We start from the raw sequence: 27433 nt of genomic DNA on the forward strand, positions 1-27433 counted from the left end.
TGTTTTAAGCGAGAAGGACTGAGTGAAATGTAAGGAGACGCTTGAACAGAGTGACAGGCTGGGCCTGGCCTACCCACGCCCACCTGCACACGTCCCCAGGCAGCCGCCTGCCCCTCCCGCTGGCCAGGCCATTTCTCTGGCTGGCTGCTCAGGAACAGCCACAGAAGTTGCTAATCCTCATAAAACCAACGGTAGAACCCTTTTCCCCCCCGAGGATTCCCTGTGTTCTTTGCTGATAACGGTTCCTGTAATTTGCTTCCTTTCTCCTGCATACAGGGCCTTCATTTTCAGTCGCAGAGCCCATAAGTGTCAGCACATCTGCTCAGCGCCGAGGCAGAAGGCGGGGAGGAGTTATTAACCCCATTTCACAGATGGGGAAGGTGAGGCTCAGAGGCATTAAAGAGGTGCCTCAAACCGGGTTACAGAGCTGGTGGCTGAAGGAAGCAGAATGAAGGCCCAGGTGTCCTGCCGCTCAGTCCACAGCCCTGGCCTCCAGAAAGGGCTTCTCCAATAAAGGGAAGGGACGCGAGCGGCTAGAGCAGTGGTCATGGTCAAAAGACTCCAACCTAATGTTCATTAGGGTCGTGTGGTCAAAGAACAAGTATTTGACTGCAGCCCTGGGGTAAATAATGGTTCCTTTAAGCAACCACTTTTGAAAGATAGAAATAATGATAATGATCTGATAGGGGTGCAGTAAGAACGAAACAAGCTACTGCATAGAAAACGCATAGTAGTGTGTGTGTCACATAGTAGGTGCCCAACAAGGGGAGTGCTGTTCAGGACGATAACCCACGTCCACCTTTGGTCACCCTCAGAGCAGGTCATTCCTCACCTAAGGCAGGTTGCGAACTCAAAGACAGGTTTTTACAGTTCAAAGGATATATATTCAAATTCATGGGAAATTAGTAATATCTTATGTTCTCTTGTGTTCCTTGTGATGACAAAGTTAACAATAAAACAATTTATTCCATTCTATTTCTGTACATCAGGCCTGAAATCTAAGGTCACTGGGGCAGAGATCTTATTACTTTTAATTTTTATGTAAATATTAATTATAAGTAACAAGTAAATTTCCTTACACATTTCTTCCTTTTCATACCTCTATAAGTGTTTCATACATTTCTCTAAGTGTAAATTCCTATAAAACAAATGATTTTTGTTTACTGATGACAGTTACGACCAATACTTTTATTTGGAGCAAAATGTGATCTGACTCTGAGAACGGTTCTCCGGAAGTGGCTGATTCACACCCAGGGGCATCTTCGCCAGGGGACATGATGCTGTGAGATACCAGATGCCCAAGGCTTTGAGGTGGGGATGGGAGGATCTTCTTGAATGGTAGCTCTGGGGCACCAGCCACCTTGAGACTGGAGTCCGCTCTCACAGCAGCTGGATTCCAAAGGCGCCGCCGGGCAGCAGGGCCGGCACTGCTTTCTCAGTGACGCCGGGCCCAGGCTCGGGCGTTGACAAGAGGAGCAGGGCCTGGCTGCCTGTAAGGAAGCGCTGAACTCAGGCACCGTGGAGGGCCCGTGGGAGAATCAGAGGCGTCCAGGCAGCAGGCACTGCCGGTCCGGCTCCTGGTTTTATAGATGAGACCGAGGCAGCAAAGCTGGGAAAACACACTCAGCTGGTGGCAGAGGCAGGGCTGAAATATTTCACTGCTTCTACTCTCTCACCCACAACGTTCACCGAAACACCCTGTCCACTCAGGAGCCTCCTGTGCTGAGCTGCTTCCTGATAACACTGACGCTGTCACGGTCTATAACCTCGCTGGGGTGGGGGACAGCGAGGGGTAGGGACAGGGGCACAGAGGGGCTGAACATGCTCCTGAACCAGGCCCCCAGGGAGGAAGAGAAACCGCCTCGAGGGAAGCTGCATGAAGACATTCTCTGCCTTCTCTGTCCCTTCCGGCCCCCAGCCATGTGGTGTTAATGGCATTGTCCATCAGGGCGGCCTCTGTGACCTCGGGGGTGATGGCTTTCAGAGCTCCCGGGGGTGGCTCCTGCAGGTTTCCTGGCTGAGGCCCTTAGGCTGTGAGCAGGAGCCCGACAATGAGCTCAGGAGCCCTGGACTGCAGACAGACACACAGCCTTGCTGCCCTCGTGCCGACCAGGCGTCGCGGCCCGACAGAGCAGCGGGGCTCTGTGACAGCTCTGTCCTGTCCGCCGAGGAGAGGCAGCTCTGCTGACTCCTGAGGGCCGGGTCGTCCACGAGGTCCTGAGGCGGCCGGGCTGGGCCCACGCGGCCAGGGCGAGGAGGTGAGGTGCCGAAGGGGACGCAAGCCCGCCTGACAGCGCAGCGGCGCTGGGGTCGAGGCGGCTGAAATCTCCGAGCAAAGGCAACGCGCGTGCAGCGAGCTCCTGACGGCGGCCCGAGCGGCTGAGCGGGCCCGCAGGCCCGGGTGGGCAGTGAGAGCGGCGCGGGCCTGCCATGCTGTCTCCTGGCCCCTCTCCCTCTGCCTCCCTCCCCGCCTCCTCTTCCCCGGGAGAGCAGATGTGTCAGCCGCTGGTTTGTAAATATTCTGCAGGCAGCTGCTACCTGAGTTCACCTCTCTTATCTCCAGTTCTACCCTACGGCCATAACGTACATATCCAAACACGTCTTGTCATACCACAGAGCAGCCTGCAGCTCAAATATTTAGGAACTTCCACTCAAAAAAGTTTGTAAAACTTGCTTTTGTATATGACGTTTTCTCTATTGGGTAGAAGTCTAGTAGAAGCTGTTCTGTATAAAGAAAGACGTACAACGCTCTTCCTGCCCCCAGGCCGCCCTCCTGGGCATGCTTGCCCTGCCTTGGGGCCACGCTACGCCTGAATAAGGAGGTGGGGGGCACCCCGGAGCTGTTCCTGGGCGTGGCACTGCCACTCGAGTGGCCAGGGCAGAACTGCACCTCTGAGGACCCGAGCACTCTCGTGGTTCCTGAGTTTTGTAGGAAGCCAGAGATCACAGCTTTTTCATGCGAGGGGCTGTTAGGTGTGTCCCTCTGTAGTTTCATTTTAGATCCAGGTTTGGGACCTACAGGCATCTGGTCTTCTTCTCCTTTCCTTCACCTTAGACACGGCTCCTTGTGGACAGGTGTGGGGGACACGGCCCTCCCTGGGAGAGACGTCCGAACAGCAGTGCCCATCAGCCACGGCGCAGGCCACCTGTCCTTTGTTACAGGGACGGGCTCCAGGGAAGATTCGCCAGCGAGATGAGACAAGGTTCTCAACTCCCGCAAGTGAATGTTTGCTGAGGGGCTGATGGTACAATCAGCCCCAACCAAGGGTTGTCTACAGGAGCTGAACTCACGCTGCTGGCGCTAAGTACACAGGGCCACCAGACGGAGAACGAGCCTTCGGGGTGGGGGGCCGGTTGAGCAAAGGCACAGAGGTTCCAGGAGGGGACAGCCCTACCTGGTACAGAAGGTGTGCGTATTACCAGGCCATCGGATGCTGGAGCCCGGAGGCGGGCAGGGCAGTGCACGGCATGGGGCGGGCAGGCACGTGCCTGGGAAGGAGAAAGGCGAGCGCAGTGGTCCTGTCAAGACGGTTTGCTGGAGGAAGGCGACTGAGGCAGGGAGAGCAGCGAAAAGGGACCCAGGAGATCAGAGGAACGCCCAGTAGGAGGAGAGCCTAGTAGAATTGGGAAAATAAAAATATCTGCCTTGTGGGGCTACTGACAAGTCAGTGAGAAGGTGCACCGAGGGCTAAGCATGGTGCCTCGGGGATAACACGCGCCCAGTACACGGCCTGACAGAACCGTCGCTCCATCACGCCCAGCGGGCCAGGGAGCCGCGGAGCTGCCCGGCCCTGACCGCAGCCCTGCTGTCACCGGAGGGCGAGTACAAGGGCTTTGGCCATCAAGCGTCCGCTACAACACAGGGTTCCTGTGCTGAGGAGGAGATGCCCGTCCGGCCCGACGCTGAAGCAACTGAAGGGGAAGTGATGATACTCACGCTCCCTCCACGCAGTAAATACCGGTGGCCCAGTCTGTGTCTGGCGAGGCCCTGGGGGTTCAGGGGAACAAAACAGCTTCCTGTACTAAGGCCTGAGCACTACGGCAGAGAGAGGCCTATGCCAGCGACGAAACAAGGCACAGCCCTCCTGTGAGAGCTTCAGGGAGGCCTTGGAATTGACGTGTTGGCTTTCAGGAGGCATGTGGCCTGTGTGGCGCACAGGTGAGTGTCCCTCCGGCCTGTGCGGGAAGGACCCGTGTACACCTGTCCTAGCGTCACACCTGGCCAGGCCCCTTCTCTCAGAAGCTGGATGGCGAATGCAAGCTACCTAACCCCCGCCTTTCTGAACGCCCGGCAACGTCCGGCAGCTCCCACACTCGAACACATTCGTATCTCTTCAGAGACATTACCATGTCTTCAGCAAAAAGTGTGAGACCTTGGCTATTCACAATAAATAAGATACAGGCACAATATAAAGACACTAAAAGACACTGCGAATAGCCTGGTCAGCTCAGGCCTGATTCTGCTACAAGACGGTTATTAGACAAGTTCTGATTTTCCAGAGCTCTCTGGGATTTTGAAACCCTGGGTGAGGGAGTGGACTGTGCAGGGTGGTAGCTGCCACCTGGTGAAGTGCAGGTTTCGCAAAAGAGTTGGAGAGGGACACCTCACTCAGTCGTGGGGAGTGACTAGCGACCCCGAGTGGGGAGTGCCCAGAGGAGGTACCAGCAACCCCGAGAATGAGATGAGAAAGGAGGAGAACTTGGCGCAAGGGGAGTTTGGGCACTGGTGGGGGGAGGGGATAAGGCTGTCCCATCCAAGTCCTGGGAGGTGCCGGACGCCCCAGTCCTCCCTGGCAGAGTCGGACGGATGGCAAGGCCCTCGTGAGTGACAGAGGGTGCTGGCCAGAAGGAATAGGGCAAGACCTGTGGTATGAAAAGAAGTGTCTGCCACTCTGCAGCCACTGACTCTGAGGAGGGGCCGGGGGCAGGGACACGAGTGGGAGGTGAGGGTGGCACGTTGCAGGGCGGTTCCCCCGACGGACACTCACGAGGCAGTACCCGAGGCTCTGGCACTCTAAGGTAATACGTGCTCATCCGTGAGCAGCCGGGAGACGTGGAACACAGGGAAGCCCCGTAGAGGCCCCTCAGCAACGCCCTGTGTTAACATCTGGGCTGCCCCGAGGCCTGGAGTACAGGAGAGAGTTCCTCCCTGCTCCCTACTGTGAGCAGGTTTTCTTACATGGTTGTGATCACATGTACATTTTCTAACATTGCACTTTCCACTCCACATTTTATCGCAGACATTTTCCTGAGTTTTCTGAATGAATGCAGTTTTAATGGCTGCTTTGCGTTGTGTCCTTTCGAAGCATCATGCACAATTATCTTTGGTGGTTGGACATTATGCTGTCCAATAGATCTCTAACCCAAGAAAGTTATTTTAAAGGCAAATTCTCGTGCCAGTATTTTAGGGAAGCAAAGAAACACTTGGCATCTCTCACTGGTCCTGGCTTAGTACCTTCCAAATCCCCTTGCTGTCCAGCGGATGGGGCCTGGAAACAGTTATAACTGGTGGTTTGTGGATAACAGGGTAGTATTTTAGCAGTTAAATGAATCTCAAGTTTCAGTACCTCTCAAATGTTGTTTACCCAAAATTTCAATATTATTATTGGTTGGGAACAGAAGGAATTAAAATTATATCTCCATTGTGCCCACCAGAATCGAATCTCTGCTAACCATACTTTTTATGTGACTCTAAAAAAGCAAAACCAAGTCAGAAGGTTTCGAGGTCAAGACATGGGCTGAAAAGATTGTGATTTTTGAAAGTGTCTATCTTCCCATCCATCTACCTATCTGTTACTTTAAACGAGGTCCAGGTCTCCCAGAAGGGGAGGAAGGCTTTAGGACAGACTGAATGCCATGCAGGTGGGACGTAAGGGAGAATGGCCTGCTCAAGGCTGTCAGAGCCCCGCTCGTCTGGTCCAGGGACGCGGCACTGAATGGCAGTGGCCCGTGTCCCCCAGGGCGGCCTCGTGCAGAAGGGCCACCCAGAGCTCCACGTGGAGAACCTCCACTGGGCTCGTCCTCCCACCCACACCACTCTTTCCGAAAGATGTGCGTTAGCACCCACACTGGAACTGAGAACATGCACTTACAGGAAAGATTGTATAACTAGGTCTGCCAACTCCGCTACTGCACCAAAGACCTCACCAAACGGGGGAGCCTCCTAGTCACATGGGCAGTCACAGTTTCTTAAACACTTTCTGAAACGGGTATAAAAAGTGAAATAAAAATAGGCAGATATACTGCCCATCCAATTTCCCTGAGGAAATGTCCAGAGGTACCAGGGGAGAAGGTGCCCACGCCCCCTGCTATGGCTGGGAACATGGGAGCACAGGGAGTGTCCTCACTGTCTCCCAGGTGGAAGGCTGGCCTTGGTGGGTGCTGGGGATGCCACTCCTGGAGGCAGTGGCCCAGTGGCAGGCGTGCCCAGCGAAGGAAAGGCAGACGGAGGGGGAGGAGAGCTGAGGAACCGCCGCAGCTGGAATCCGCTGGGCACTGTCAGCACAGTAACAGCAACAAGGACAAACAGGCCACTCGGGATGGGTCCTAATGTGAACGGCTCAGGGTTTAGCTATGAAGACGGCATTGGGAAGGAAGCCCATTGTGTCAGAGAAGTGGTCCGTGAAATGGCTTAGGTCCTGGGAAAGCAGGTTTGGCTTTTCTCAAACTGTGCCTCTTGTAAACTCTTTGGTAGAAGGTTCCTTTTATATGAAACTCTAGTCGTCTGCTCTGAGAATTCCCAGGGACAGTGAAGACAGGACAGTGACGGCCAGGCAGCCAGCAGGCCTTGCTAACAGTCCCTTGAGTCCCAGGGCAAGAGCACTGTTGCTTGAAAACGCCACCAGCAGTCACATCTACTCCACACATCACAGCTTTCATCTTCTGTTACACATAAATCTGCTTGAGAAGGCTTCATGTGGTTGGAAAAGCAAGGAGTGTCACACCAAAAGAACAGAGGGTGCTGTTGGGTGTTGTGAGGAGCTCCAGCTGCACCAGGACCCGTCACCTGACAGTGAGTCTTCAGAGCCGGCACCTGTGCACCCCCCGTGGCCTGCACACGGTGCGTTCTCAGCTCCACAGGCAGACAGGACAGTTGCACCCTGTGCATGTGTCGCTGACGTGCCCAAGTTTACAGTGTCCAGCTATTATAGGTGCAAACACATCCACTGCAACCAAGAGAAGCTGCTTGAGAAAGAGCAGGGATTTGAAGAATCAAAATGTCAGCTGGGCTTAGGCCTCTGCAGAGGGGACTTGCTGAAACACAGTGTCCCTGAAGGCTGGGGTCAGGAGGCAAAGCTTTCAGGAGACCTGGACACACGCCCTGGAGGAAAGAGAGGGAGGCTCCCTGGGAACCACAGCCTGGGCCACCACCATACGGCGCAGTGTGGGTGACCTCAGGCAAGTCAGTTGGCCTCTGCTGCGCCCGGTTCCCCACCTGACAAGAGGATGGAGGAGATAAGGCTCCGGGGCGGTGGGGCATGACTGGGAGGCATGTGCTGGCGAGACCAGGCTGCAGGCAGCAGAGCCGCCCCACACCTGCCACAGGGCGACAGAGGTGTCCCCGCCTGTCGCCGGGACTGAGAGAGGCACACAGAGCTTCGCGCTGTCTCCACAGGAGCACACAGGTGAACAAGTGCTGCGGGGCTGAGGCCTCGACTCCGCCCTGCTTCCTCCGGCAAGACCCTGGCTCTCTGAGCTGTCCTTGCAAGCTGAGGCACTGCGTACCAGAGAATAAAGGGGAAAGGAAATTACCAGGAATCTATACTGTAACCCGCCTCTAGAGCTGGGACCGAGAGTTACGTTTTTAAACCAGAATGGGGAGTTTCGGGGAAGGAAACTCTCCTGTGAATGAAAATGGTCTTTCAGTTGGAAACCTGCCTGGCTCACCTGGGCAGAGCACCCAAAAACAGAGGGTTTGCACCACAAGCAACAGCTTAGGGCTTAACTGCACGATTATTTCTGGAAAGAGTCAAGTAAACTGCACATGTATATAAAATGCCAACAAAGCCCCAACCTACACAAGCTCACTTCATGTGAATGACTTCAGATCTTAAAACGTTACCTTCATGCTGCCTGGACCCCGGAGTCTGAGCCGGGCTGCAGCGGGGCCCCGGCACTGCCTACGGGCAGGCGGGCTGCGGTCCCCGCCCTGCCTGTCGGGCAGACTGCCTCTGAACCCTGCCTGCGCTCCCACCCTCCACAAGACAGCGCGAAACGTGTGGATGTGCACACTCCTGAGCTGAGCCACACTGTGGCCGAGAACCGCAGATTCAGTCATCAGCTTGGTAAAGAAAATGAATCACACCGGCTGGTCAGAACAGCTAACTGCTCCCGGCCTTCCCTACGTGCACCTGCAGCACTCACTCGGTCATCAGCACTCCGTGGCCATGTGCTCTGCACCTGGCCTGGGATAAACAGGTTGCTGGGTCAGACGGCGCAGAGCAGCAGCCTCTGGTGCCAGAGGACCACAGCAGGCAGTGCCAGGTGAGGCCTCGCCACAGAGCATTGAAACACGCGGCTGTGTGGACACGTCCAAGTAAACCCTGGACACTCTGGAAAGTGGCTCACTCCGAGCTGGAGCTCCTGGAAGACGGGTTGGGGAAACCAAGGCTGTCTGCACAAAGAATCCTTTCTAAATTTCTACCATCAACTTAACTTTAATGGGTAAACTATCTTTGGAAGCTGCCAAGTTCAATGGGCAGGTCCCAAGAATGTCCTTCCTTGAGGGACCAAAGGCCTTCCTGCTCTGCTGTGCAGGGGAAGGTGCCACGCCCCATGTCCCCAGATGAGTGTGAGTGGCTCACCCACAGACCCATGCGGGGAGGTTACACAGAAAATGTCACTCAAAACAAGCACCTAGAAAATAAACAGCCTGCAGATACTCAAGCTCAGCTGGACCTGGGACTAGAGAAGAGCGGGCTGGACTAGACACTTCAGGTTTGTTTTTTTTCAGCATGGATGGTGGGAAGGAAGGATGACCCTGTAATTATACAAGAAATGCTGTACTCTGAGCATTATTCCCCTGGGAAAAATCAGCTTTCATCTGATTCTCAAAGAGGTTAATGAAACAAAAAAATGTCAGGGACTACGAAAATATCTGCAGACCAAGGGTGTGGCTTCCCCTCCTGCGGACACGGCTGGCTCGAAGCTGGCTGCCTCCGTGGGCCCGTGAAGGGTCCTGAACTCCCAGAGGAGAGCGTGGCTCAGCTGGTTTGAGGCTAAGCCCTGGGAAAACCTCTATTTCAGTTTCCTGTATGACTACAATGCTCCGGACTTGAGGACCATGGACTTCACTACAATATGCAGTAATTCTGTTTGTTGCCTGGGTAGAAGCGAGTCTCTGGCCACAGATCTCAGACCAGGAACTGCAGCATCCACAGCAGCCCTGCCTTTCTAGTCACGATGAGGCGCATCGGTGGGAACAGTGGAGGAGCCCATCTGCCACGATCTGCGCTGACCCCCTGCACACACACCTGCCAGGGGCGGGGGGTGGGGGGAGGTGTTCCTCTACCATGTTCACATGTTAATTGAAGTGCAGTGCTTTGGTCCACTTGGCTTATCTCTGTGTGTCACTCTGGCCTCACCCATGAGACTCCTGGCACCCATGTGTCCCTGTCCCACCCCTTAAGTGACTTGGGAGTCTTCTGGAAGGAAAGCCATCTTCCAGGTCAGATTCTGGGAAGTATGGACCACAGTCCCTGTTGGCATATGGATGAGGGAGGAAGGGCCTGTTAATATGGCACCGTAAGTGCCACCGTTACCACTGGGCTGACATGATGTGCTAGTTAGCAGGTGTCCGCTGGTGGTCCTGCTGGACAGTCGCCCACAGAACATGCCCTGAAACCCCGGCCCAACCCCTCACCTGAGTGTCTGCTAACACCTGGCTCCTTCTTCCGTCTGTAGTCCCATGAGCATGACCTGCTCCTCAATCCCCCCGGCGTTCAGACACACAGACTCCAGCACTGCAAGGGAACTCTCAGGGGCCAGGGGTCTGGGCGTCGGAGCACTTAGGGAGGGCGCTGACCAGTTCAGATAATCCTGACGCCCTGCTTGGGGAGTGTTCCTTGATAACAATCACATCAGTTTTACGAACATGGTATCTTTGACCATAGATCTCACCATGGTGTGCAGATAGTAATTTAACCTCCTAGAGCCTGGGTGAAGTTCAGCTGACAGGGAGATGAGGCAGGCGCTGGGCCACGGTGGAGACGGCTCAGCGCACAGCTCTCGGGCGCTGCAGTCTGTCTTAGCTCTTCCTTGAGGTTTACTTCAGATGAAGACACTGACATCATCACCAACGGTTTACAGAAACGACCGTAAACTGCAAATGCACATCCCAACCTGCTGCCCACAGGGAGGGCCGGGTGCGGGGCCTTGCGGATGGGAGATGCAAAAGAAATAATGACTTATCCGTCAACTCAACGTCACAAAACAAACACGCTTTCCCTCAGTCTTCACGAGACCACAGAGCACAGTGTGTTAGAAATGAAGGCCGGCTGCTTGGAAAAACCATAAAGATGGAGAAAAGACAAAAGAAAAGAGGTTGGGTTGTTTAAAAAAAGAGTAACTCCATGAAAAACGCAGAAGAGGAAAGAAGGGCACTTCTAGTGCACAGTGAGCTGTTCAGTTGGGATTTCAGTGGGACAGTCAGATGAGGTTGCCGAGCGGGGGCCGAGGAGAGAGCAGCTGAGCCAAGAGGCTGACAAGCGCCCAGGGCGACGGGGCGTGGAGCGGGCGCCCCAGCTGTTTCTGCCGGAGAAGGCGAGGGAGCAATCCAGCCGTGAGCCCGGGACTTCACGGACCGCATCATCCACGCGGGGCTGGGAAGTCAGGAGAAACATGGCCGCTGTGCTGCTCTACCTGGACACGCAGCCGCTCTGTCTCATATTTGCCACACACACCAGAGCACAGGAGCTTGATGCCTCCTTCTCATAAACACAGTGAAGGCGGCCCTGACGGAACCGTCCCTCGGCCTGGGCTGGCCTGCGGGTGCCGTGTCCTGGTGCTGCCACAGACCCCGGTGTGTGCTGGGTTATCTTTGCCCTTCCTGGGACCAGCGGTGGTTGCCAGCACCACGTGGTGACTGGGTGCCTCCCCTGCCCACGCCAGGTCAGGTGCTGCCCGTTTGTGCGGTGCCTCCTCCCTCTGGCCCTGCTGCCTCCCACTGCCTCTCACCAGCTGAACAGAGACAACGCACCCTGTTAACAGCCATCCACTTCCAGGGGAGGTGGGAGGTGCTGATTCACAGGGAGAATATTCCACGTGGGCGTGGGCTGCCCACCCCGCCCTGGCACGCATGCTGCCTCGGACAGATGTGCCTTCTGCGGGGAAACCCTTCCTGGCCTCTCATTTAGCAGCACAATGCGCGGACCTGGAAGGAGCATGAGCGACTGCTTGGATCCACGCTTCCTCCTCTCCTTCTCCTGTTCATCTGGGCCGTGGACCCATCCGGGCTCTTTCTTCACACCCTCAGGAGATGTTAACGTTTTCAGCAAGAGAGCCACATGCAGTCAGGCCACTTCTCTTCATTTAAGGGGGGGCGGGTATTAAAGAAAACTCTATTTTAGAAACTATACCCAAAGCTGATTCCAGTGCATTAGACTACATTTTTCACCAAAACAGATTCACAAAGAAGACACTGCAAGCCTTCCTAGAAAATCTTTGTAACCCCAACACATTTCAGAAATTTAAAAACCACTGTTTTAAATGGCTGCCCCTTCTACAATCATATATTAAAACTTTAGTCTTACTTAACAGAAGAAAAACACTGAGGGTTCTAGTCAAAAGGAACTGAAAACATGCCACTAAATTTCTAGTAGACTTTGGCTCCAAATATCATTCACTGCGGTGGCTCCCTGGCCCACACCTCGCCTTCCCATCACTAAGGTTGGAGATGGACAGCCGAGGAACACGGGCGATGGGCACCACCAGCGCGGCAGTGAGGTGTCTGCTTTGGACGTTCCGCTCTACAAACACGGTCTTGGAGGAGGAAGAGAAGGACGGCAGCAGCCATGGGCCATTTCTTATTCACAGTCAACGCTAAAAACACCTCCCTTTGGCAGGTGCACTTCCTCGGACAGAGCAGCCTCAGAAGCAGCCCGCACGTCTGCTGTAGCTGTGCAGTACCCCCGGGCTTCAGGCAGCATGAGGTTCTCCACGGGAGTGTGCCACGCTACGCCCCGCGGATGCCCACGCCATGCCGTGGATGCGCGGAGGCACTTGGCTCCAGGGTCAGGCTATAGAGAGGCACCAGGAAACAGCGCTGGCGTGCCCGCTCACTGCCGCCGGGGTGCCCGCTCACTGCCGCCGGGGTGCCCGCTCACTAATGCCGGGGTGCCCGCTCACTGCCGCCGGGGTGCCCGCTCACTGCCGCCGGGGTGCCCGCTCACTGCCGCCGGGGTGCCCGCTCACTGCCGCCGGGGTGCCCGCTCACTGCCGCCCGTGTGCCCGCTCACTGCCGCCGGGGTGCCCGCTCACTGCCGCCGGCGTGCCCGCTCACTGCCGCCGGGGTGCCCGCTCACTGCCGCCGGGGTGCCCGCTCACTAATGCCGGGGTGCCAGCTCACTGCCGCCGGCGTGCCAGCTCACTGCCGCCGGGGTGCCCGCTCACTACCGCCGGCGTGCCAGCTCACTAATGCCGGGGTGCCCGCTCACTACCGCCGGCGTGCCAGCTCACTAATGCCGGGGTGCCCGCTCACTACCGCCGGCGTGCCAGCTCACTAATGCCGGGGTGCCCGCTCACTACCGCCGGGGTGCCAGCTCACTACCGCCGGGGTGCCCGCTCACTACCGCCGGGGTGCCAGCTCACTAATGCCGGGGTGCCCGCTCACTACCGCCGGCGTGCCAGCTCACTAATGCCGGCATGCCAGCTCACTACCGCCGGGGTGCCCGCTCACTAATGCCGGCGTGCCAGCTCACTACCGCCGGGGTGCCCGCTCACTAATGCCGGGGTGCCCGCTCACTAATGCCGGGGTGCCCGCTCACTAATGCCGGGGTGCCCGCTCACTACCGCCCATGTGCCCGCTCACTACCGCCGGGGTGCCCGCTCACTACCGCCCATGTGCCCGCTCACTAATGCCGGGGTGCTCGCTCACTACCGCCGGCGTGCCAGCTCACTAATGCCGGGGTGCCCGCTCACTAATGCCGGCGTGCCAGCTCACTACCGCCGGGGTGCCCGCTCACTACCGCCCGTGTGCCAGCTCACTACCGCCGGGGTGCTCGCTCACTACCGCTGGTGTGCTAGCTCACTTACCACGCTTTGAATAGTTAAGGAAGTTGCAGGCGGGGAGCAGGGGAAAGCAATCAGAACTTATGAAAAGGAGAATTTCAGAAAAGATGAAGAACAAAAGGAAGGGCGATCAGCAAGACCAGGAGAAGACGCGGGGGCAGCAATACAAGGACTAGCGAAGGGGCGCGCACACAAGGGGCAGCCACGGAGTATGAACTTTGTTCAAAGGCTGGCTGCGTAGATGGGAGCTGTAAACTCAACACGCATCTTGCCACAGAATCTCAACCAGAAAAAGAGGAAAAATATTTTTATACCTGTCTCATTACTTAGAATTTAATTAAGTATACCACATGGGTTTGGGTAGTTTTGTTCATACCGGAGATGGCCAAAAGCTTGAGGAGCCTCTCACGTGGCACACGTGCGTTGATTAACTTGCCCCTACTATGTGCCGGGTGCCATCCAAGGCGGCAGATGTCATTCCTGCTCCCATGGTCCCCGGTGGGAACGACACAGCACAACGGGACAAGACTTCCAAAGGGCTGAGGGCTAACTGCCTGAGGAGCGGGGCGGGCTCAGTGGGCTGACGTGTGTGCAGGGCCACCGGGATCGGTGGGAAATAGTCATTGTACCTTACAGTGCAGACAGACAGCTTCAGAGCTTTAAGATTTATAACAGTGTGAGCACTGGGAGCAGAAAGTGTTGAGACGTGTACCTTTTAAATTTATACTGCAGCCAGTAGGACATATCCAAATTGTCACTATATTTTGTTTTAAACTTTAGAATTTCAGTAAGGGAATTTGGCATTCTCTAATCTTCCAAAAATAAAACTAACTCACACAAAGACATTTCTTTTCAGCAGCTACTTAATTTGCCTTAAAGAAAATTTGAGAAATTCCCAAAAGTTCAGCAGTGGTTTCAGATGATCTCGTTGGGGACACTTTCTCTGCTAATGTATTTTTCAAAAATAATGGAAACAACCTGGACTTAAAGGTGCAGTGTCTTCCTAATGTTGCTTCTGCATTCATTTCATTCTCAATACAGGTTTCAAGTGTACATCCCTATGATATGTGATCTATATATATTGCTCTGTGTGGCCACCACCCACAGTCAAATCCTCTTCCATCACCATACATTTGCCTACATCTACCCTTCGCTACCCCCACCCCCTTCCCTCTGGTAGCCACCATACCATTGTCTGTGTCTATGAGTTTCGGTTTTATAGCCCACATATGAGTGAAATCATATGGTTTTTAGCTTTTTCTGACTGACTTATTTCACTTAGCATAATATTCTCAAGGTCCCCCCTTGTCGCAAATGGCAGTATTCCATCTTTTCTTACGGCTGAGTGTATTCCTCTGTGCACGGCCCACATCTTCTCTATCCAGTCCTCTACTGAAGGCCACTAGTTGTTTCCACGTCATAGTCACCTTAAATAATGCTGCAATGAACATAGGGGTGCATATATTTTTGCAAATAACTGCTTTCAAAATTTTTGGGCAGATTCCCAGAAGAGGGATTGCTGGGTCATATGGTAACTCTAGTCTTAATTTTTTGAGGAACTACCAGACTGTTTCTATAGTGGCTGTACCAGTCTCCATTCCCACCAGCAGTGAATGAGGGTTCTGTTTTTGCCACGGCCTCTCCACACTTGTTATTACCTGTCTTGTTGGTAACAGCCACTCTAACAGTGTGGGGTGGGATCTCAGTGTAGCTTTGATTTGCATTCCCCTGATAGCTAGTAAAGTTGAGCATCTTTTCAAATATCTGTTGGTCATTTGTATGTTTTCTTGGGAGAGGTGTCTGGTCAGGTCCTCTGCCCATTTTTTAAATTGGATTGTTTGTTTGTTTGTTTGGTGTCGAGTTGTATGAGTTCTTTACATGTTTTGGACATTAACCCCTTGTAGAAGCTGCTGTTTGCAAATATCAGCTCCCATCCCATTGGCTGCCTGTTTGTTTGGTTGTCAGTTTCTTTTGCTGTGCAGAAGCTTTTTAGTTTGATTCAGTCCCACTCATTTATTTTTGCCTTTACTTCCCTTGCCTTTGGGGTCAAGTTCATAAAATGTTCTCTACGACCAAGGTCCATAAGTTCAGTGCCTATGTTTTCTTCTATGTAATTTATTATTTCAGATCTTGCATTCATATCTTTGATCTATTTTGAATTAATTTTTGTTCATGGAGACAAACTGTAGTCTAATTTTGTTTGTTTGCATGTGGCTTCCCAATTTTCCCAGTACCATTTACTGAAGAGGCTTTCTTTTCTCCACTGTATGGTTTTGGCTCCTTTGTTAACAATTATTTGCCCATATTCCTGAGGTTTAATTTGCGGGCTTCTCAATTCTGTTCCATTGGTCTGTGTGTCTGTTTCTCTGCCAATTCCATGCTGTTTTAATTATCGTAGCTCTGCAGTATAATTTGAAGCCAGGTGGCATGATACCTCCATCTTCGTTCTTTTTTCTGGGGATTGTTTTGGCTATTTGGGATCTTTTTGGTTCCATACAAATCTGATGATTTAAAAAAAAATTATTTTTTATTTTATTGACTTTTAGAGACAGGGAAAGGGAGGGGGGAGAGAGAGAGAAACATTGATGTGAGAGCAAAACACTGATCAGCTGCCTCCTGTATGCCCCTTATTGGGGACAATTCCAGAACTGGAACCAGTCAGGGGTTAGATTACATGGACCAAAACACAAGCTGGTGGTCTCAGAAAGAATAGTGGCTCCATGGAGCATAAGGATAACACGTGGCTGGTTTTTAAGACTTACAATAGCAGGAAAAGGTAAAAACACGGGAAGAAAAAGAAGATGAAGAGAGAGGAGGAGCAGCTGGCTGGCTGTAGACAGGCAGGGGCCAGGCCGGACCAGGAGACGCTGGGGGACAGAGGGGGGCTGGTGGGTGCCTGTGGGGATGAGCCCGGCTTCTCCTCCTTCCCCTGCTGGGCCTGCTCGCGCCACAGGACGGTCCTTGCCGGAGGTCCATTCCCAGGGCACTCCTGCCGTGACCTGGAATGCTCGCTCGCTCTCACTGCGGGTCTTTATAAAACCCTACTCTAAAGCTCCCTCCCTTCAGGACGCCTTTCTTGTCCCTCTGCTGGGTGTTCCCTCAGACTTCAGTAAGGCTTGTTCTCATTTATAGCTGCCCAAGTGCATGTTAATGGTATTTTTTGAATGTGTACATTATGGAATTTTAAACGGACAATTAACTAGAGTCCTCCATTTCTTATTTCTCCTCCAAGTGGTTAATAATGTGCTTTCCAAACGGGAGAGGGCACTGACCCAGCAACGGTTCAGAGTGATGAATTCGGTTCTCTGCCAATGGGACGCCCTGCGGTCCAAGGACTCTCCAGCCTCCAAACGGACGCAGCTCCGTCAACCCCCTAATTCTACCCGGTGAAGCTGAATTCAGACCTCTGATCCCTGGAACTGCAAGGTAATGAATCTGTGCAGCTTTATGCTGCTAAGTTTGTGACAGCAACTACAGGAAACCAACACAGGATTTAGACGGTGTAAGTGCCACCCAGGCTCTCAGAAGCAAGAACAGGGACAGGTTTGCATCCTGGTTTTTGAGGGAGGTGTGAGGGGGTGGCTGGCAGTAAACATGGATGTGGCTGCTGTCTAGCCTGTTAGGGACCCTGAAGCACCGGGGCAGCCACAGAACTGGCTGGCTGTCAGGGCCTGCTCGAGCTGCTGGGGACATACAGGTCAGACCGAATCAGACCAGAAGGCCACCAATCAGCCCCCACCTCCCACTATGACCATCATTTCCGCCATTGGGTCAAGAAGCATAGCCTTGTTTGTCTGCATAAAGTTGCACAGATACAAAACAAAGTGTTTAAATAAAAGGAAACCTAGGAGCTGGAGAGCTCAGTATCCTTTCAGGTGCCTCTTCATAACTAATAACTCCACAGAAATGAGTGACGATGATGATAATTAATGATGATGATGGTAATAAAAACGGTAAGATGCAGGGCAGAGAACCTTGTACTGACAATAAGCCCTTTGATCTTGAGGAATCCTAACGTGCTCTGCACCCTGACTTCCAGGGCACATCAACTCAGAATCAGAAATCTGTTTATCCAGCTCTGCCTGGACTGAGATGTAGTGATCACCTCTCAGTAAAAGTAAATGCTTTGGTATCCCCCCCCCCCCGAGAATAATTATCTAGGGAGGGAGACACTTTAGTCTGGGCCTAGGCTCTGGGATACAAATGCTTATTTTGTGAGCTCTGAATTCTTAACCCACCTTTTCAAGTGTTTCTGAAGCACACCTCCTGGCACTCAGACCTGAACAGCTTGCGACCAGCCTTCATGCTCTTCTCTCCTCCTTGCCTGTACCCCAAACACTCTTTTGGGGGGCTCATATCAGGCTTCAGCTCTCAGTGCCCGCACACCTAGCCCTCACACCTGACCTTCTACACCAGGCCTCCAGCTCGCACTCCTGCTTGACGTTGCTGCATGGCTATCCCTAAGGCATGGAGTGTAACGGACCTCAACAGCTTCCCTGCAAACTGGGTCCTCTCCCGTGATCTCATGCGGGTTATGACATCACTGTCTGCTCACCACCCTTCACTCTTAGCCTTTACTTCATGGGTCACCTCCAGTTCTGCCTGTTTTCCACACATGATCAATTTGATCCCCAATCCTGTGGTCACCATCTTGGCAATGTCCCGGCGTCTGTCAATGTTTTTCTCCCTCCACTGTCCTGGTTCAGCTAGTTCCTTGTGACCCCTGCCTGTGACTGTCCCAGGAGCTTCCCAGCTGCCCTGCCCCTCATTTGCCTGAAAGTTACTACGGAACAACGACCCTATCCCCATCCATCTTTGTATTTCTCACAGCGCTACCAGGACTTACAATCATGGCAGGAATCCAACAAACATTATTTCTGAATTGAAACTCTAAGACCTTAATCATATAAGGATATTTTATTTTATTATATATACTGATGTATTTCTGAGAGCTGAGGTGAGTAAACACTATATTTTAAATGTATATGATGAATGTATTATATAAAGGACTCCTTTTGGAAATCCTAAAAATTAGAGAATCTTTTAGTCCCTAGACACCTGCCCACGTCTTGGCTTAGAAAGCCTTATACCAGGCTTTCATGAAGTAGACTTCTGACTGATCCAAGAAACTCACGAGCTATCACAGCATCACAGAATATGCACAGCGCCTCTTCACAGCAGCTGGGTGAAACTGGGCATTTAATGGCAGGCCAAGCACATGAAGTGTGACTGTTAAGGAGGCAACTGGAGCTACCACGTCAAAAAGGGAGACCATCACTGTGAATATCTACCTGATGGGTTTGACAAAGTGGTCAAAGGAACTCTCCACTTTGCCGGTAGATGTAACAACAGACGAAGAAACCAGTTTGCCATGAGCCGAGGGCGAGGGGAGTGAGGCAAGAGGAAGCCTCTAGGGTAAGACAAAGACAGACAGGAGCCCAAAGTCAGTATACACGCATTAATTTCCATAGACCCATAATATTTGGTGTCCACAAGTGAATAATGTGCTGGGGGAAAATCAAACTTAGACAGGAATAAGTAACCTTATTGGAACAGGGTGGAGGAAGAACATCATGGGTAGTGTTAGCCAAGAAACTCCATGCATGTTTTTAAATTATAGTTATTTTAGGAGGTAAATATGACTCGATAGAACAGAAAAGCACTGTTGAGTTGTTTAAAAAACAGACAGCAAAGAGGGGTTTCTAAAATTCCAGAACCCAGGTCTCACTGACTAGATAAAATGAAGAGGGGGAGCAGGTGGCCACGGCAGTGATGGACGTTAGTGATGGATGGGTCTCCGTACGTAATTTTGGTCTTTGAGTGACCTGCATAGGAGCCAGTTCAGGTAGAAGCTGAGCTTGAGTACTGTTACTCCTAAGGAAAGTAGCTACAGAGACTGAAGGGAATTTCTGGGATTTTGGAATTTATCTTGAAGATGTTAAGAGGCCAACACTACAGTTATGAATGAGGGTGGTCACTACCTGGCAGCTTCTTTTAGAAAGAAAGTACAGATTTTATAGGAATTCCCTACTGGTACAGGAATGAAACCATCGATATTAAAGATACTAGAAAGATTTTAATAAATACAAAAGATATTTTAAGATAAGAGAATGAATCTAGTTATGTATACTCATAAAGATTTTTGAGTCTTTAATGATATTATTCTAATCAGGATCTAATCATAAGAACCTTCAAGGAAAATCAGAAGAAGTTGGGGGCACACAGTTCCTATTTCATTAGCTATGACATGCTCTTGAGGGGCACAGACCAGAAAGAACCCAGGCTGGGGGAGGAAGGCCATATCCACCTGGCGGTTTCGTATGGGATTAAGTATGGAAAACATACAGTGGAATACTGGAGAATCGACCAAAGCGGCCGAGGCTTACAGCTCTCTGCGTTAAGCCCACGGAGGAAAGGGCACAGAGGCCGGCGTGATTAAGGAAGGACATGAGGTTACAAGGAGGAGCCTGGGAGGGAGGCTCAGGGTCCACCAGCCGTGCTTTAGAGATACGCGCTACTGATAAATGCAGGAATAAGAAGTTCAGAGAGTAATTATGAAAGAGGAAACACTTGGATGGGGCCTTAGTGACAACACCCCACATGTTCTGGTCTGACAGTTACAAAAGCAGAAACGCTAGGATGTGGCTGTTGGAAGGGGCCTCACAGAACGAGCAGCCCAGCCTCCACTTCCATGTCCAGGAATGCAGGAAGAAGGGACACGCCCTTCATTTGATCTCCGCATCCTCTTAGCGGGCTCCCAGCAGTCAGAAGAGGAACAAAGACAGGCAGGAGGAGAGGGTAGGACTAGAGCCCTAGGGGTCAGGAGAATCAGCACCTGGAGAGATCAGTGGCTTCTCCCGGAGCGGGGGGAAGAGGGGTGGGGTAGAGAGGATCTAATCTCTTGCTGCCAGCAGGGAAGTGTGAGTGTGGTAAGCACAGGGAGTCAAAGGGGACATTTTCAGGACCCCCAACTCAGAGAGGGACCCGTGGGGAGCTCTTGCTGGTTTCTATACAGATGCTCTGATGACAGATCAGATTCCCGAGCTCTGGAAGGTGTTACATAGCATTATCCTAAACAGAGCTAGGAGACAGAGTGAGCAATTATGGGCCACTGAGTGTAACATCACTTACAGAAAAATATTAGGAAGTGTGCAGAGGGGACAAATGAACAAGCACATGGTAATTTGATTAGGGACAGGCCACGTGATTTTACTGAAGGCAGGTGCTACTTTAGCATATAGAACTTCTTTAAAGCTATTGTTTTCTCAATTCTAGATATTAACTCATGATTTTCTCTAATATCTAAAAAGAACAGGAATGAACATGAAGTATCTAAATAAATAAGACAAAAACCAATCACAACTGAGGACATTAGAAACACAACAGCAAGAAAAATGAACGCTGAAGACAAATGATACAGCAAGAAAAAATGCAGTTTGTGTCATCTGCTAGAATTTCAGTGGAGGCATTTTAACGAAAAATATGTGATTTCATTTTTAGTCTGTGGCTGTGTCCCCCATGCCATTTCCTAAAATGCTCTGCAGGAAAAAAGATTTTTGTTTGTTTCACTAGACAAAATAATCTTACTTATTAAAATTGTTTTAAGTGGATTGAGCATTTGGTGGGGTTAGAAATTATGGCACGTTAGGCTGAATACTTCATTACCTCAACCTCTGTAAATTCTCCAGGTTAAACACTCTCAAACAGAAGGACGATGCCTTGTGGTTGTTTTAAAGTAACAGGCCAATGCCAATCTTCTTATATTTATATGACGCTTCTTACTACTGAATAGCTACTTAATCTTCTGAAAGATTATCAGAAAGGATGGAAATGAAATAAAACAAGAATTGAAAAATCAAATCACGTATCAATCTTTTCTAGTAGCTTTTATTATACCTTGTTATCTACCTTTTGTTGGTTAATCTATATAATACACCAATGATACCACTCTGCTTTTCAAAAGGTACTAGAGTCAAGCAACTGATTGAGGCCTCTACAACCACAATCTCCACAAGGGCAGGGACTGTGTCTATCTTGTTCATACTGTATTCCCAAGGTCTAACACAGCACTTGGTAAATAATGAATGGATGAATAAATGAATAACAGTAACAGCATCAGCCCTGGCCGGATAGCTCAGTTGGTTAGAGCCTTGTCCCGATTCCCCAGGGTTGCAGGTTCGATCCCTGGTCAGGGCACATACAAAAAGCAACCAATGAATGCATAAGTGGAGCAACAAGTCAATGTTCTCTCTCTCCCTCCCTTCCTCTCTCTAAAATCTATAAATTAAAAAAAAATAGCATCGATATGGGGTATTTTACTGTGTGCCAGATACTGTTTTAATATTTTGTATACTTAATTTCCAACAACTCTTTGAAAGAAGTTCTATTACCAAACCCATTTTTAAAGATGGAAATGGAATTCCTGAGAAGTGATCTGCCTAAGGGCGCACAGCTAGTGACTGACAGTTTCTGTACTTAGGAAGCCTGGCCTGGGGCCCACCTTAAACAGCCCTACTTCTCTATGAGGAGAGTCCAAGGGTGGGGACCATCCAGCCCAGCCCCAGATGCCCTGCGAAATCATTTGGTCTGGCCCTGCCAAAGCAACTGCAGGCAAATTCAATAAATCTAGGAGCTTTCCTCATAGCTAACTTTTAAGCTTATAATTTTGTATAGCCCTTGAATGATGTTATAAATATCCAAATGGCCCTTGGCAGAAAAAAGGTTCCCACCCCTGGAACAGACGCACAATGCAATTAATCTAGGTGTAAATGTGCGCACATAGAGAAAGCTATGTGGGAGGCAATTTTAAGAGGGCATAACTTAAGTATTGAGAATACCATCACCAAATACTGAAACTCGGGGGCAATGAGGAATTTGAAGTTTAATTTTCAGGATTAAGCTCATCACGCTAGCAAAACTCCTAAATGTTCAAAGGAAACCCAGAGGCTTAACCGGTAAAGAAGCAAAAATTGTGACTCCATTCAGTTCTAACTGGGTGCCCTAGTGCTTAGCTCAGAACAAAAGCTTTCCTTCCATAATGGTAGGTAAGCAAGATTTAAGGCTCTTGGGTGCCGCTGATGAGGTCTTAAGTCATTGGCTCATGTGCCCGCGCTGTAGGGGATACAGCTCGCTCTATAATGCACGTGCGGCTCACTCTATGGCGCATGTGCAGCACTCTGTGGTGGGTGCGGCTTGCTCTATGGCGCCTGTGCGATGCTCTATGGCCCGTGCGGAGTGCTCTACGGTACACGTGCAGCACTCTGGCAGGTGTGGCGAGCTCTAGGGCGCACGTGCGGCATTGCTGCAGGGCGGCGCGCTCTATGGTATGCTCTAGGGCGCACGTGCGGCATTGCTGCAGGGCGGCGCGCTCTATGGTATGCTCTAGGGCGCACGTGCGGCGCGCCGGAGGGGCCGCGCGCTCTATGGCATGCTCTAGGGCGCACGTGCGGCACTCCAGCGGGGCGGCGCGCTCTATGGTATGCTCTAGGGCGCACGTGCGGCGCGCCGGAGGGGCCGCGCGCTCTATGGCATGCTCTAGGGCGCACGTGCGGCACTCCAGCGGGGCGGTGCGCTCTATTGGCATGCTCTAGGGCGCACGTGCGGCACTCCAGAGGGGCGGTGTGCTCTATGGCATGCTCTAGGGCGCACGTGCGGCACGCCGGAGGGGCGGTGTGCTCTATGGCATGCTCTAGGGCGCACGTTCTTCGGCACGCCGGAAGGGCGCGCGCTCTATGGTATGCTCTAGGGCGCACGTGCGGCACTCCAGAGGGGCGGTGTGCTCTATGGTATGCTCTAGGGCGCACGTGCGGCACGCCGGCGGGGCGGCGCGCTCTACGGCGCATGTGCAGCATGCTCTAGGACTTGGCTGGCCTCCAGGCAGAAAAGAGCCTTTCTTAAGACTAGTCAGAATCTTATTCGAGAAACAACGTACAGCTCTGCCTTTATCTTGCTCTAGGATACTGCTGTTCTGAGACCTGGTATGTCCTTATCATTTTCTTCAAGTTTTCTTTCTTTCTTTTCTATTAGTCATTTTGGAACCGTGGGATGCTAAGGAGATCTGGTTTACGCCCTTGGCTTTGGGGTGCCCTGTGTGTAGAAGACCGTGGGGGACGCACATGGTTAAAGCTCTTCAGGAGAACGCGCTTTACAGACTCTGAGGAAGAGGTGAGGAAGCCTGGGGCTGGCGGGAGGGGCTTCGGCACTGAGCGCGTGGCTCCCACGCAGAGGCTCCACCCGCACCGCCCCGCGCGCAGGCGCACCTCAGCATGCAGCGCTCCGGGACTCGTGCCCACTCTGGCGGTGCTGCTAGTGAGGCCCACACCTAAGTGGGCGCCCATGTACAAGTCGGTGCTCAGTCCCGGTCCCCTGTCCCCTGGAAGAGTCCTGTCACCCTGAGGCGTGTCCACAGAAGGCTGTAGAACTGACCCCTGTTTTGGGAAAGCTCCTCGTTCTGAGCCATGAGGTTAAAAGTTTAGTCTCCCCACACAAGAAAAGCTCGCCCCACGGAACACTCCGTTGAAGTGGAGTGAACAAAATTAATGCAGCCTAGAGGCTTAGACGACATGCAGGTGAACATCTAGACTCAAAACAGGGAGTTAGGGAATCGGGGTGGGAGCTAAATCAGTGAGCAAATAAAGCCCGCGCAGGAAACAGGACACCTCTCCTCTGGCCCACAGCATCCCTGTGAATGGAGTTGCAGAACAGGTATGACAGTGACGTCTGAATGCGCAAAGACACGGGGTGGACATAGCGTCGGGACACGGTAGAGGGGCTTCAAGAACCGTCTTGTTAGTCCAGGGGTCCTGTTCCTGTTCGGCAAACTCTCTTGTTCTGTGCTCTTATCAACCTTACACCTTGCCAAGTGAGAAAGACAGACAACCATCTTTAAGGACCTCTGAGCTTCTGGGATTGTCTTGGTGACAGAGAGAGAGAAGGAGCCACATGTAAACCGTACAAGGACGTAGCTTTCTGCCGGCTCGGTAAGTTTTCCACGCTGAGATGACACATTCTGTTAGCAAAGAAAGAGCTCTGCCTGTTTATGTGACCTGTGCAACGTTCCAGAAAACTGACACCTCGGGGCGCCTCTCAGGACAGGGAAGCAATGCGTGCGGGGCCGCGCACAGGCCTGCTGGCTGCGTCTGCGGGGTGTGCGGGAGCCTTCCTCCCACCCAGACGCCCTCTCCTCGCACAGCCCGGGCCAGCGCAGGGAGCCATGGTCCCGGGGGCCGGCCACGCCCGGCGGGGACAGTGCGTCCCTCTGCAGCCCTGGCCTGCACGCTGCTTTTCTTTTTACTTCCTCCTGTGTGTGGAGCCCATGAAGTGAAGTTTTTTCTTTTGTTTGAAACAAGACATTTTGAACAAACACAGGCACTTTCAATCTCTCTTCACTGGGGATTTCCTAACCTCTGAGAGGTTGTCCAACACATAGGAATTTGGTTCAAAACACAGGTAAAACAGGTTCACAAGATCCCATTTTCACAGTTAGTGTGCATGTCACTAGCTAACCATCACATTGGAACATTTCTCCCTGAAGGTGCCACTTCTATTATCTTTAGGTATTCGTAACACAATTCAGTTTTGTGCCCATAATGAGTGTGACCCACATTAAAGTGTAAGCAACAATACCAAGCCAGGAGTTTTCACAAATCTACGAAAGGAGGCTGTTATGTTCTAACAATCTTCAGGCCATTTCTTGATACAGAAACCTCTGTATTTAGAAATGTCTGTTCATCCATCAATATCTATTAAGCACCTACTTTGTTACGGTTGAAGATATTAAAAAAAGTGCTTATCCTAAAAGAGTTCACAGTTTGATAATGGGAGAAAAACATGTCAACAAATGAGCATAATTAATTATAAGAGGTGCAATAGTACAATTGTGTTGCACATACTGTAGATGGAAAGGAAGGAGCAGAGACATTAGTGGTGTGGTACATTGTCTAGAAAAGGACCAAAGGAAGACTACTGGAGCTGAGTGTTAATGTACAGGGAGAACATTCATGACGTTTCTGTGTGCCTATGAGTGCGTGTGTGCACTGAGGAGGCAGGCAGCCATCCAGACCTCCCATAGGTACCAGGGTTCAGACACCAAAGCAGGGGACTGACACAATGAGATTTGCCCTTTCCAAGACCCACCATTTCCACGAATGTGTTTTACCCTGGCCTTCCTTTGTAAAGCAAGGGACCTAGTGGGGAGACCACCATCTCAAACTCAATTCACTGGACTCGCCTGTTGAGAGACGCCAGAGAGCCGGATGGGAGCTCTGAGGTTGGCTTCGGCTTTCAGTGACAGCACTTTCCCAGACAGCTGGCCAAGTGTGGCCACACACCAGCGGCCGGGAGCCCTTACCACTTCAGTTGGTCGGTAGTATTTGAGGTCCACAGTCACGTGAACTTTGCCGGTCTCTTTACATCTGCCCACTTCATTTTCATTCTTTCCTTCCCACCTGGAAAGAAGACAAACAGCCTTTAATTGCTTGGGAGCGTTTGGCGGCTGTGGTCCCTCTCGCCCAGCCTCTTCCCTGCAGCAGTGTGTAAGCTCATTAGGACGGGAGCCAGGCGGGGTTCTCATGCTATCAGAGAGCAGCGACTCCAGAGCCTTTCTAGGTCTCTTCAGAAAGCGAGGGCTCTCCTTTCTTTGTAAGAAAATCAAGATAGCTTTAGAAGCGAGACCTTAGAAATGACCAGATTACTCAAAATAAGGAATTGGGCAGCTTTCAGGGAATTTAAATATTTTGCACGTCTTTAAAAGGTTCTTGATGAAGTCAATTGTCTTGAATTATTAATTTTTTTCTGTCTCCTATTTTTATAGTTTTATGGATATTTATTGTAAATTCAATGCCCTCCAGTATGGAATAAGTTTCATATCCTAATTAACCATTCATTTCACCTCTGAATTATATGTAAATTCCCTTGCTCTACCCAGTCAGCAGTGGGCCTCATTAATAAGTCTCCAAAAAGTGCACAACTATTTAGTTTACTTCCTGCTGAGAGAGGGTACATTAGTATCTCTCTGCCTCCTTCAATTCAGCTACAATGTTATTTCTCCCTCTAACACCTATAGTTGGCCACAGTTAAGGATCCTGACAAGGGCCCCCTAGCTCCATGCTGCCTGCTGCACGGATGTGCTCACAAGTATCAAGGCCAGCTTTTTGCTGGAATTCCATTTTATGTTCTCATTTTTTAAAGAAATAAAGAATTTTGACCTCTGGATTTCAAAAATCTAATACCCAGACAGAAGATACTATATAATTTGAATTATTTTTATAACTAAACCATTTGGCAAAGAAGGGAAAGAAATTACAAAGCAATGCTTGACTTCAAGGCTTATCCTCAGCACTAGTTTGCTTTATCAGCTGGAGATGAGTCCTCTAGCAACAGCATTCTGTGTGCCCCTGGGTCACAGTGGGGATTAAAGAAGAGTAGAGCATTACCTTAGTTATTCAACGACGTGACCCAGGTGCTGGTCACAGTTATATTTTGGAGGCAGGCTGGGTGGTAGAGACATAGCTGGCCTCGCAGCTTCATTTCAGAGCAACCATCTGAATGCTGTTTTCAATTCACTCTTTGATAGCACAGGGCACTACTTCATCGCCGGAGGAGTAATGGGTGTGTGATTGTGCGGTCTGCAGTGCACTCCCGGCAAATGTGGAGACATCCCGCAGCACAGAGAGAAGGAGAACACAGTGTGCCGAACACTATAACAACCCCCCCCCCCCCCCGCCCCATATTTCTTTCCCAGGACTTTCACACTGAGCGACATTCTGCAAAGAGGAATGTTTGATAATTTACTTGTTTGGTTTAATTTCCTCCCATTGACTAGACTGATTTGGAAGGATCAGAGCTAAGTTTTTGGAACATTCACCTGGAAATGCTATGTCGATGCTTAGAGTAAGTAGATGGAAATGCTGTGAGATGAGAAAGCCTACAGTGAGGAAGAACCACTGGTAAAGTCTTAGTTTTTAAAAATTCCTATCTAATTCTACAGTTAACTGTTTAAGTAAAAGCCTTTCTTTGGTTAGGCTTTCAGTAAATAAGAGGATACTTGTATCATAAAAGCATGTTTTAATTTTGTTTACATTTTATACTTACTACTTACAAGGAGAAACAAGTTCAACACATACCTTTCTGAAAGTATCTCCAAGTAAAGCCAAAGCGTTTACAAATACACTGTTCATAATTTTGCTGTTTTCCCAGTGCAGCTAGG

The 27433-nt window shown here is 51.1% G+C and overlaps 1 protein-coding gene across 1 annotated transcript in view; it reads right to left on the minus strand.

Annotated features, from left to right (window-relative positions):
- The window catches only part of GMDS (GDP-mannose 4,6-dehydratase), a 570121-nt gene that overhangs the window by 65492 nt on the left and 477196 nt on the right, over positions 1–27433 (minus strand). The window contains exon 9 of the mRNA XM_087820697.1: positions 25577–25673. Within this exon, the coding sequence (XP_087676823.1) occupies positions 25577–25673 (97 nt within the window). The remainder of the gene's footprint in view (positions 1–25576; positions 25674–27433) is intronic.

Source organism: Miniopterus natalensis, chromosome 9 (genome assembly GCF_054644295.1).
Source record: "Miniopterus natalensis isolate mMinNat1 chromosome 9, mMinNat1.hap1, whole genome shotgun sequence".
NCBI classification, from domain to species: domain Eukaryota; kingdom Metazoa; phylum Chordata; class Mammalia; order Chiroptera; family Miniopteridae; genus Miniopterus; species Miniopterus natalensis.